The sequence below is a fragment of the Balaenoptera musculus genome, chromosome 11 (genome assembly GCF_009873245.2).
Source record: "Balaenoptera musculus isolate JJ_BM4_2016_0621 chromosome 11, mBalMus1.pri.v3, whole genome shotgun sequence".
NCBI lineage: Eukaryota > Metazoa > Chordata > Mammalia > Artiodactyla > Balaenopteridae > Balaenoptera > Balaenoptera musculus.
Genome location: NC_045795.1, coordinates 36196847 through 36209725, shown reverse-complemented (window position 1 = coordinate 36209725; position 12879 = coordinate 36196847). Strand labels below are relative to the sequence as shown.

Genomic DNA, 12879 nt, shown 5'->3' with positions numbered 1-12879 from the left:
AACTCAAACTTCATCTTTTCTATGAAAATATGTATGCTTATCAACAAACAGATGCACAGTTGTTTAACTCTACAAATAATCAAAAATCTGCACAATAAAACAAATGAGAGACTATGGTTTACTTATCAGTTTGACAAAAAATTTTAAAATAATGATAATACCCATTGTTGACAAGGATGTAGGGAAATAGGTACTATCATAAACTGCTGGTGGGAATAAACTGGTATAATGCTTTGTATGGCATTTACCAATATGTTTCACATTTTAAGATGGTCATATCTTCTGACTCTACTTATGTCAAGAGATAATCAGATATGTGAGCAAAGACTATACTGTTCTATAAAGGTAAAACCGGAAACATCCTTATAGTCCCCTCAATAGGGGACTAGTTAGGTAAACAACAGTACATTTAGAATACTGTGCTATTAAAAAAGGATAAAGCAGATACTTATGTACTGACATGGAACGACAGCCACAATGAATATACATATGTGCAACATTTCAAAATTATATGTACTACATGATATCATTTATATAAATAACATGTTTATGTATGGTTACACACAGAAGACAGACTAGATGAATATATGCCAAAATTCTAACATAATCTCTGTAGTCCAATCACATCTTAGATGTATAAAAGGAACTGTTAAATCATCTTTAAAAATCTCTTGGAAAAGTCCAGTTTGTGAATCTATAACTTTAAATTTTTCTGTTTACTTAAAACAGGCTTATACATTTATTTACCACTTTTATTTCAGGCAAATATCCTGAGTTGGAATATTCTGTTCTGAGCCATATTTTCACCCTAGAGAAATCAATGGTAAAAAGGAAGTTTACAGAGAAAAATATATTTTTGTGCATGACAGCTTACCGGTGTGATGCATCTATAAATCATACTGAAAATATGTCCCTTGAAATCAAAGAAAACAATATGTTTATACAAAGAATGTGCTCCAAAATTCTCCAATAAAGAAAAGTGTTTAATCAAAATATTTGTTGACAGCTGGTTAGTGCCAATTCTAAAGTAGAAAAGAAAATCAGTGTCATTGTAGACTTTTATTTTGTGTACAAGAGCTGAATATGCAAATTAGCCCCAAATGGAGACTCATTATCTGTTTTACACTTCAACTGTGATTTTAAGCACCGTAGGTATATATACACACACACATCCAGAATATACATATATCTCAACAAACCATGCACATCATCTGTTCAGAACTGGGAAACGCATGCATGCTTCTGTAATATTAAATGGAAGGCAGATGGTAGGCACTGATCAACAGAAATAAAGTGAAATCCTTCTAAATCCTACTCCCTCTAACAACCCTCTAATTTTTTTCTTTAGAAAGATATCAAGCAGTTCTTCATTACTGTTGATTTCCAACCTCAAAATTACAATAGGCAATGCAAAAGAGCATTTCAAAGAGGAAAAGATTGTCTTTTGGTACAGATTCTCTTTCATAATCTTAGGTAGGAGATAACACTAACTTTGAAACTCATAGCTTACTGTAGTTTTATCAGTATCCAATGTGTAAATTAGCTCTTTCTACAACTGGAGGTTTAGCTTTCAAAATACATAATTACTGATCATTTTAGCCTGCATCACATTTCTTTTGCAGGGTGAAATGAACTAAAACAGCTGTTACATCCTAATAGCTTCATAATGTGCACAGAATTTCTATGACTATTAGAAATTAAACCTTCCTATCAGGCAAAACATATTCATGTGTATATATGACCCACATTATCTGGAAGTACAGTTATTAACTTATGAAATTATAATTTGAAACATAACGAAGTAAGGCTGCTAGAGAAAATATTACAGCTCTTAAATGAGGTCAAAGCTGCTGGTCCACACTGATCAGTTCCCCCACCTTTCCTAGCATCAATAAAAGTACTTTGGGCCAAAGGAAGTCCAAGTGTTCATGCTACCACCATTCCCTGCAGGGATCCAGCCCTCTATTTTCATACTGGGAGATGAATTTTTAAAGGTGAACCAAGTCTGGCACTCTGCCCAGAATTGCTGGCAGCTGACAAGCAATCTGGTTTCACTTCTGGTCCACTGTCTCTTGAGCTAACCTTGTATCCATAGAAAGCACCCTGATCTAGAAAACCTGTACCATTTATAATGATGACTGAGAAAGCTCTGATGATTGTATTAACCATGGGACTTGTACATACAGTTCTCTTTAAGCATATTTTCTGTGGAAAGAATAAAATAGTCCCGTTTCCTAGTATCTCCTTCTAACACTGGAAAAAACAGCAGTGTTAAAAGGATTTTTCCAGAAAAAAAAAGATTATTATCCAACCACTTGCATTCAGGAATGTTAGAGGCATAAAGGGATTCAACAAGATATCTGATGAGCAACTACTATCAAAGGAATATACAGTGAGGTCCAGGAACCACAAAATAATTAGAGAGGCATACAAGATATATTATGTAATTAATGGCTAAATTGGATGATTCAAGCTACAAATGTTATGAAAGGTCAAAGCAATAAATGCTAGGCAGTGTGGGGTGAAATTTAAATATACGTAGGCCTAGGGGCTTCCCTGGTGGTGCAGTGGTTAAGAAGCCGCCTGCCAAGGCAGGGGATATGGGTTCGAGCCCTGGTCCAGGAAGACCCCACATGCTGTGGAGCAACTAAGCCACAACTACTGAGCCTGCGCTCTAGAGCCCGCGAGCCACAACTACTGAAGCCTGCACGCCTAGAGCCCGTGCTCCACAACAAGAGAAGCCACCACAATCAGAAGCCCGCACACCGCAACAAAGAGTAGCCCACGCTCACTGCAACTAAAGCCCGCATGCAGCAACAAACACCCAACGCAGCAAAAAATTAATTAATTAATTAATTTAAAAAATATATACACGTAGGCCTAACTCTCTGTTGAGAGAATTATTAACTAAACCAGTATCTTCTTTAGATTACCATTTCCAAAGTAAACAGGATTGGAAAATGGCTATGTAATTCACAAATAAATCTGTGTCCAAGTTTGTTTATTTGTTTTTACCTCTAAGATCTAGCAGTCCTTCTTCTCGACCTTCCAAAAAGAAAAGTGAGTGAAGCCTCACTCATCGGATATTATTTCCTCATTCAGTCCCGAAGCTGGGATGGAGGTCCTGGAAGCTCTTCCCCACCGTTTCCATTAATTACTGGCTTTCTGCTTTCATTTCTATAGTTCACCTTTGCCTCTGTTTCCTATGCTGGAGGCCCCTGGGTCATATGAAGGAGCCTGAAGTCCCAGATGGGTTTGTCTTCTATTCCTTCCTTGCTTTCTACTTGACAGACCCACAGTCCCATGCCCAATAGTTCAGTGTCTGGCTTCCTGGGTCAGGATTTCCTAAGTTCCATAAGTAAGTGCTGCGAGAGCTACAGTGCCAAAACAGATTCCAAAAGGAGATCTCGAACTGGAAAACTGACACAACCATGTTAACTTCCTTACAGACAGCATGCACCCAACAACGAAGTACCTACAAAAATGCATTATTTTTCTAAGCAAAAGACACACTGGCTCAAATCCTGGCTCCAGCAGAGGGATTTTTTTTTCCTTCACGTCTTGGGAATTTTTACTATTCTCAGAATATTACTTGCGAAAATTAACCTAATTTATGGTTCTTCACAGGGAATCCTCTAGTCTTGTTGAAAGAAGTTTAAAAAAAACTTTAACTGAAACCAAGTCCCAGATATCTGAAACAGTTATTCAGGGTCACATGAAGGGAGAATTGTCAGTCACATACTTTCTTTGACCTTAGGGACATAGGTAGAAGGCATGAGCAGGTAGATGGTAAATAGAGAATTTTGGGGTTTTTTTTGGCCACGCCACATAGCTTGTGGGATCTTAGTTCCCCAGCCAGGGATTGAACCCAGGCCCTCGGTAGTGAAGGCGTGGAGTCCTAACCACTGGACCGCCAGGGAGTTCCCGTTAAATAGATGATTTTGACTGGTGAGACCAAGCAGGGAATTTCTAATAAGAACCAAAGATGAAGCTAAAGAAGCAGAAGGACCCAACGATGGAGAGTTTTGGGTGAAAAGTTTAGATTTGACCAAGTCCACTGCATACTCTGCCTTTGGCAAGAGAACAAAGAGCATCCTTTTCCCCTTATTTTTTCCTGCTCAATCCCTTGGTCCCTTTGTCCAAATTCTTTCTTCAGTAGGATCACCCATAACTATGCTCCAGCATACCATATATATATGTATATAAATATATATAAAATATATATAAATATAAATATCTCTACTATTGCACTGATCATATTTTACTTTATCAATCTTTAGAAAGTTGTCACTCGTATTATATCATGAAATTCTTGAGAGCAGCAACTGTGTCTTGTTCACCCTTTTATGGTGGCACCTAAACTAAGTGCCTGCAATATAACAGGTATTCAATAAATACCTGTTTGTTGAATAAATGTATGAATGAATAAGTCTTATAAGTAATAGAGTAGAATTGAGGAGAGGGAAAGCAGGAAAAAAAAAGATGTTTGATGATCAACTAGGGGGGTACTATCTGAACTTAATCCTGAACCTAACTGCTTGGGAAGCAACTGTATCACTACCATATATAGTTCTTGCCCTTCCAGAATGAAAAACATACAACGGCTGTTTGTGGTAGTAATAACAGGTCACTGGTGTTATTAACATCATCTCACACTTATTAAAAGATACTAATTTATATTCTAAAATTGTAAAATAAAATGCAAAGAAAAAGGACAACCCTGTTCTATTTTCTCATGTTTCAAGTCCTCCACTACACACAAAAGAAGCTCAACATGTTATTACCCTTTAAACAAAAATGAAACAACAAAAAGCCTAGATTCAGCTGAAAAACTTAAGTACAAACAGCCATGTCTCAAAGGTCTTACGGAATACAAAACACAGTGGAAAATATTTTTGGTCTAATAAGAGGATCCTAAGTGAAAATAATAAATAGAAAATTCCTCAACTAAAAAAAAAAAAGCAATTCAAGATGTAAAGAGATCTTGTGAAGAGAAATTCCATAATATATGAAACCTGTTACTAAATACAGCTGGTGGCGCAGTGGTTAAGAATCCGTCTGCCAATGCAGGGGACACGGGTTCGAGCCCTGGTCCAGGAAGATCACACATGCCACAGAACAACTAAGCCCGTGCGCCACAACTACTGAAGCCTGCGCGCCTAGAGCCTGGTGCTCCGCAACAAGAGAAGCCACCACAATGAGAACCCTATGCACCGCGATGAAGAGTAGCCCCCGCTCTCCGCAACTAGAGAAAAACCCGCACACAGCAATGAAGACCCAACGCAGCCAAAAATAAATAAAATAAAATAAATAAATTTATTAAAAAATAAATAAATACAGCTGAAGCAAAACAAATCAGGAGTTAAGAACACCCGGTTCACTCTGTAATAATAAAGTCTAAAATGATCTCACGGCGAAGAAAGGGGCAGGAAAATTCAAAGTTCTATTGACAAACTGACAAAACATACATAAAGGATTGCTACACTCCCTTTGGGGCATTTTAAAAGAGAAAACTTCCCCAACTGTTCAACCTCCTCCTCCCCCTCATCAGTATCCTTGTCATGCAGGTGGCTATGGCCAGCACAAGCAGAGTGGGGCCACCCCAGGCCCTCTGTTTCAGCATTCCTGGAAACTGTTCCCGCCAAAAAGGCGGCAAGAGCTTCTCCAGGGCTCCATGTCTCCCCCTACCCTTAAGCAGAGCTATTTCTTCACCTCACAGTCTGCAGAGGCAACATAGGATTGTGACGTTAACTGTGTAGTCACAGACCTGCATATTTAACTTCTCTGAGGCTCAGTTTCCTCATTTGTAAAATGAAGGTAGTTAGTGGTGTTTCTCTCCTAGAGCTATCATGAGAATCATGCAAGGGAGCAATGTGCGTCTGGCCCACAATAGATACTCAATAAATGTTAGACTGTTCTCTTCCTGTCTCTCCTCTGAGGTCCTGTAACCCTCTCTCTCTTTTCCTCACTCCTCCTTTCTTCTGCTCCCTGATTCATTAGAAATATTTAATGGATCTCTCTCCTTTGAGTTACTCTTCTATTTATTTCAAAATTCCAAAGGAAGATTAAAAAAAAAGAACTTATTTGTATGAAACTGAATAGCTCTACTACAGAAGCCCACATATCTGCTATACCTGGCAGACGACAAGTCAAGGGCTGGCTAGAACCTGAATGTACCTCTGCGGACTTCAGGCATAATTAATGCTCCACATGAGTAGAAGGACTTAAATAGTACAAATAGTTTCAGATGTTATTTCACAAATCACAGACTTCAGAAAATTTATATTTAAAAATGGTTTTATTTTTTAAAAAGCAATTTTAATCTCTCTTTAGCCCCAAGTAAAATTGTTATGATTTAGTGACACCATGTGGCTACATTTTGCTTTGCACTCTTAGAAGAGACTGTTCCTCTGTCTGCAGGTTGCTCTTTACTAATTCAATTATGGTATCAAAGTTGTAGGTGGAGGTACAATTCAAACTAAGTGTGAACTAAAATGATTACTTTTAAAAAGTGAAACTGTTCCTTCTTCCTTTACAACTGAATAAGGCATTTCTTGAATTCTGAAGACATCAATCATATAAAGAAAGTAAAGGCTCAGCATAATTCTAGCTATGATTATAAAGCATCCTGGTGAACCACTGACCAATGTAAAACTGTCTACCTTTAAAAGTAAATAAATATATCAATGCCCAGGGGGTCAGGGGGAGAACAAAAGAGAAAAGGTGGAAGACACACATGCTTTTGTACAAGGTTAATATGGCAGGGAAAGAATGCTTCCATAAATAGCAATGTTTATTTTCTCATTTGTTTTATGTCTTGTAGATCTATAGCACTGTTAGGTACTATAATCTAATGAAAATGGGTTAAAAAATTATGCTGCATCTAATGATGGCCGGGATGAGAGGGGACTTGGAATGCATGGTAGCAATAAGAGATTAAAGTGCCCTAAACCAAATAACAGTACAGTTTTAGTATTCATTTAATGAGGACTCCTAGAGTAAACCAGTTACTCTTGAATAACATTCGATGTACACCAAAGAAAGCCTAAATATCTACAACAATGACCAGAGTATATCACCTCCTTAATCTCAGTTTAAAACACCCAGCTCCCCTCTCGGGCTTTCCATGATCACCTATTTTAAATAACCACTCTCCTCCTCTTGACCCTGGGTCACTATCACAGTATCATTTTCACAACATTTACAATTACCTGTTGCGTTCTTATTGTTTATATCTGTTCCTCCCAAATTCTATGAGAGCAGAAATCTTGGCAGTCTTCTTCAGTGTTATGGCCTCAGTATCCAGTACGAAGTAGGAGCATAGCACAAAATAGGAGCTTATTTGTGAAATGAGTAATGGATGAATAAACAGATGAATAAATGAAGAAAAATCTATTTTCTTAGCTGGTGAAGCATGCCTAAATTTCTTGTTTTAAGTGAAAGTAGAACCGTTCTAGTGAGATGTTTTTCATCATTTATGACCTCTACTGTGACCACTGAGACTAGAAGACAGGCCAACAGATGCTCTACAACACCCTTTTGTCCATGACACATTTGGCACATTATAATCTCTCATTCTAAGAAAAGAAGAAAAAGGAGGGAAGGGAAAACTACAATGATTAAAGCACTTTCATTAACAGTCAAAGAAATCAATGAACAGAGTGGAGTATATGCTAGAATTTAGCACATGATAAATATGGCTGTTCATACTAGTGTGGTAAGGAATGATTATTAAATAAATGGTCTTAGTCAATTGACTATCCCTAATCTGAAAATATACATGAAAAACATTCTGGCTGGATTAAATATTTAGATACAAGGATAAAAATAACAAGTAGCAGAAAAAACTTACAAAAATATAACACTCTTTAATGTTGGAGTGAGGAACACCTTTCTAAACATGATATCAGACCACCAGAAACCATAAAAAGGACTGACAGATTTGACTACATTTTTTTAAACATAAAATTCTATATGGTAAAAAGTACTAATAAAACACTAAAAACTAATAACAAATTGCACAGTACATGATAGGCAAAAGTATAACCATACATACACAAATATACATCTACATGTATATATACACCGCATATATACAATACATATATGTATACATATCAAGGTGTACATACCAACATAAAGTTCTCACAAGCCAAAAACAAAAAGATAATCACCCCAGAAGAAAAATATGCAAAAGACAAAAACAGGCTTTTATATATGAGAAATAACAAATGTCAAGTATTATAAGATACCCTACGCTTCACAGATGATAAAAGAAATCCAACTTAAAGTAAGAAGATTTTTTACAAATCATAAATCACATTGGCAAAATGCTGACAATGCCTGCATTGGTGAGGGTTTGGAGAAGGGGCAATTCTATGTGCTATTGGTAGAAACTGAGTACAGCCTTATCAGAGGGCAAGCTTTATCAATATTTAAAATGTGTACTACATCATAATTTTATAATTAAAATGTCATAAAAAGACATTTCCATTTTGATAACTAAAAACAAAAGGAAAGGAAGAAAGAAGCTCAGCTTTGTGTTAAGTGAGTTCACCCATCCTGTGCCATGTTCTGAACCGTCAAGTTGCACCCTTCTCAACACCCTTTCTGGCCTCTGTGCTCCCCCGGATTCTCCTCTAACTCTCTGACCAGCCCCTGCAGTAAAACCTGTCTGCCACCTACTCTTTCCTTCCCTCTCTCAATAGCTATATTCTTAAGGACTGTGCTTTTAGGCCCACTATTCCTCTCCCTCAACTCCCAGGTTTTATACCAAGTTCACTTTTGTAATTCCAGCTACCAGCCATATGCGGGCTGCCTCTGCACGCATCCACATCCATGTTTTCAAGTCTTCTCATATTTCAGCAACATTTTGCAGCTGCCAAATTACCAGCACCATGTTGAAAAAAGCCAGAAAAAAAAGTTAAAGCATCCCAGGGCACTCAATATTTCCACTCCTTGTTAGTGTTTTTTGTTCAGTCCTAGGCTCTACCAACTAAGAAAGCTGTGGAAGGACTTGAAGAGAGCTTACTAGATAGCCAAGAAGACAATTTGAAGGTTGGGGAATTTATGGGTAAAGCAGAAATTTCCTTTTCCTGAAAAAGGCGAAGCTGATAAGATATAAGATGGTTCTGAGTATCATATGAAAAACTGTACCAAAATTGACATCACTTTTCTTCATCTCCAGCTGGGGGCTAGGGGGTTGTTATTAGTCTAAGCTTTTGGCTACATTGAGCAGTCCCCACTTGACCCACAATGCATTCCTAACAAGGACCCAGAAAGAAAGAGCAGACCATTTCCCTCCATTCACTGTTGTGGTTGTGACCATCACTCTGGCTTTGAAGCCTGACGTTATCCTTATCACCACTATCTCGGTGAGGGGAAATGCTGACTAAATTACATTCCACAGGATATATAAATGGCAAACTTTATGTTATATATATTTTACCACAATTTAAAAATGCTTTACCAAAACCAAAATGTATGAAAACTGTTGGAAACATACAAATGGGCAGATTACTAAGATAAAGAGAACCATGGAAGGCATGAGTGTGGACTGGCAATATGGAAAAGTGCTGAAAGGACCACACTCCTGAGATAAGGAACAGTCTCCTCATACTGAGAGCCACCACTGAGAGCCACCATGGCCACAGAGAATGGCAGGATGGCTCTCTTTCTCTGAAGGCCAAACACCAGTTCAGAGTCTCAAAAAGTAGAAAAGGTAATAAAAACAACTATTTACTGAGCCTCTACTTTGGGCCAGGCATTGTGCTCAGTACTTGTACATATGCTCTGTCATCTAACCCTCCGCAGCAGACCCCAGGAAGGGTGCTGTTATTCCTGTTTCACTGGTGTAGAAATGAGGGCTTGGAGAGGCACAACTTTACTAAGATCACAATGCCAATATTAGATGAAACCAGGATTTGAGAAGAGCTCTAACTCTGCAGCCCATGATTTTCCTACTACCCGATGCTGATTTACATGCAGTTCAACCTAGACTCAAGAGAGAGGGCTGGGTAATCTCACAATTCACAGAGTATCTCTTCTTTAGTGAATATATTAGATGAAATCTTTCATCAATATACAACACTCACATCCTTCAGAATTAACCTCGAAATTCAGTTTCCTGAAGAAAAAACAGAAAGTAGACTTTGCAAAGAGTACAGAACCATTTACCACTCCAGAGTTTTCCAGCACAGATATACATTTTAACAAATACATGGATAAAAGCACCAATGAATACATATACATATTAATATTGAATCAGTCTCTCTTCATTACCTGGTCAGTGCCTTGACCCCAAGCCTGTGCCAACATTTATAGAGTACCTACTGCATACAAGGTCATAACTTGAGAACTGTGCAAGAATACTGAAAGATTAGAATCCATACTCCTTGCTTCCAAGAGCTTGTAATTTTAGTATGAGAGGCAAGACAAACACACAAAGGACACTGAAGAACAAAGGTGACATACAAATGTGCAAATTAACGAACACAATGCAAACTGAACACTTATGTGCTAAGGAAATAAAGAATTTATATGTGCCCAGTGAAGTCCCTGAAAGAAGTGTATTTAGAACATTGTTTAGGAAGTCAATAAATGATTGTGAAGATAAGAAACACCAAACATAAGACATCCTTGGATAATTAATAGGGACTTATTCTTAAGTTCACTTTATAATACTTCGAAAATTACAAACTGTTACAAAAGGCAGAGTTTATGAAGGAATGTAGTAACATAGTAAGTTAAAGTGGTTATAAATATTAAAACGTTTTCTCACTAAAATGCATATCAAGACTCCTTCCTTTTCTTGTTATCCCTGTCTCTAACATCACCTTTGCTCAGTTTTTCTCAACCAGCGTGGGAGCTGGCTATACCAAGACAAAAATTAGAATCATGAAAACAGCCAGGCTCTACAACACATAAAAGCAACATCAACAAAGGCAAGGCCACATAGGAGAGACAAAATAAGGAAAAGGGAGTATAAATAATGCCCATTAATAAATAAGAGGAATTATATTTTCTAAAAGCCAGAGATCACGACTGAGGGTACATGTCTCCCTCCACAGAGCAGGAGTTTTCAGGTGGGTAAAGCACACGGCCTCTATCATAGCTGGTATTACAGTCACGATGATTTGTTCTGGGAGTCGTGTTCCTAGTGTTTCAAATTAAATACAAACACACAGTCCTTTGGTCCACATCAGACACTTCGGTTGTTATGCTGCTTATTTTTTAATCTGATACAGCCATAATAATGTCAGTCGATGCAGACTCAATCCCCTCCTCTACCTCGGGGCCCCTCTGTCACTCTCAAAGTATCCCTAGGCAGTTCTGAGATACAGAATCTTCACTCAATTTCTTGTCCCTCTCATTTTAATCCATTCAAAACTCCTCTGATAAAAGAGCAACTGCTAGACCTGAGACACTTTAGTCCCTCTTTGGGGAAATGAAATTGATTTTCTTCATTTCCACACAAGAGGATCCTTGGGTAACAATATTGTGTCCAGTCACACCCATAATAAAAAAAATGTAGGCGACATTCTTTACTGTACCAGAGGCTGAAAGGTTTTGTGGAGTTCCTGTGGTAGAAGTAAGAATTCAGTCTGATGCTGTCAGATCATGCGTTTAATAAGTATAAGGGTGCCTTCTGACCGAGAGAGTTAAGTGCTGTGGGGCATCCCCATCTGCTCCAACTCAGCCACACAGGGATGTCAGCTGGGGTCACGAGTACGGGTGTGGAGCGGAGTGGGTAAGGGGCCAGCTCCACGTGCTCCCTGGCTTACACCCACCATATCCCTTCTTGACACACCTAATTAAACGAACCAATCACTTTCTGCCTTCAATCTCTTGAGTTTAGGGTAAAGAATATCTGAGGGAAATTTCCAAGGGGAAAATCACAATAGAAAAAACACAACAGAATTTCAGGGGCCTTTAACCACCTTTCCCAACTCCCAAATTCATTATTCATACTGGTTTTGCAGAATTTCAGAAAGAAAGCTTAAAACATGGCTTAAACCTAAAGTAAGACTATGAAATGTTAGAATAGCTTATCAGTACTTTTTAAAAAACAAACTTACATGGAGCTAAAATACATAATGACAATAAAAGTTAAGGTGCTCTGGTTGAAGGGAGGGTGTGAGCCTGGAGCCCCACCAGCTCAGCCTCCCCTGCCCCAAACCCAACCCCACTAGAAACACCTGCTCTTTCAAACTCCACTGATATCTACTGACCTAGAAAAAGAACATGCACAATGGCATCCAAAAATTTCCTCCTGGCCCTGAGGACTGCCAGGGAAGCCTCCAGAAATATCTCTCATGGCTTTTGTGAAAAGAACGCACCCCCTAACAATAACTCTGCTTTCAAGGTATAGCATGGAATTTAAAAAGCATTTCCACTTCTCAGTGTGTCGTCCCTTCTTATTCATTTACATGCCTTTACATAAATATGGTACAAAACAGTTCCACAGTACATTCTAAATATTAAGATGCTTAATTTCCATAGTATCCCTAAGTTTTTTAGTTGGGACGCATTTAGTAACTGATATCCTGGAAAACTTTTCTTCTATGAGACAGAAAAATGAAATCTGTTTCTCAACATTCAGATCTCTTTAAACAAACATCAAAATCATTTATAAGCCATGAGAACTAACCTGCAGACACGGGCTGGAAAATACAACTTTTGCCAAGAACGACACAGATATTGCGAATGATCAATAACTCTGATCCAATCAAGTTCATCCATTGAGACTTCGATGAAGTATGAATAAGACCTATGAATCAAAAGGAAAAAGGCAGAAAAAAGTACCATATTAAAATAACAATACAAAGTTATATTTTTTTAGCAGCTTTTTTTTTTTTTGGCTGCGTTGGGTCTTCACTG

At 38.0% G+C, this 12879-nt stretch overlaps 1 protein-coding gene across 3 annotated transcripts in view; it reads right to left on the bottom strand.

The window, feature by feature from the left end:
- Positions 1-12879, bottom strand: part of BTBD9 (BTB domain containing 9) — a 402199-nt gene that overhangs the window by 330033 nt on the left and 59287 nt on the right. For all 3 annotated transcript variants that reach the window (XM_036869695.1, XM_036869694.1, XM_036869696.1), the window contains one exon: positions 12650-12769. In XM_036869695.1, the coding sequence (XP_036725590.1) occupies positions 12650-12769 (120 nt within the window). The remainder of the gene's footprint in view (positions 1-12649; positions 12770-12879) is intronic.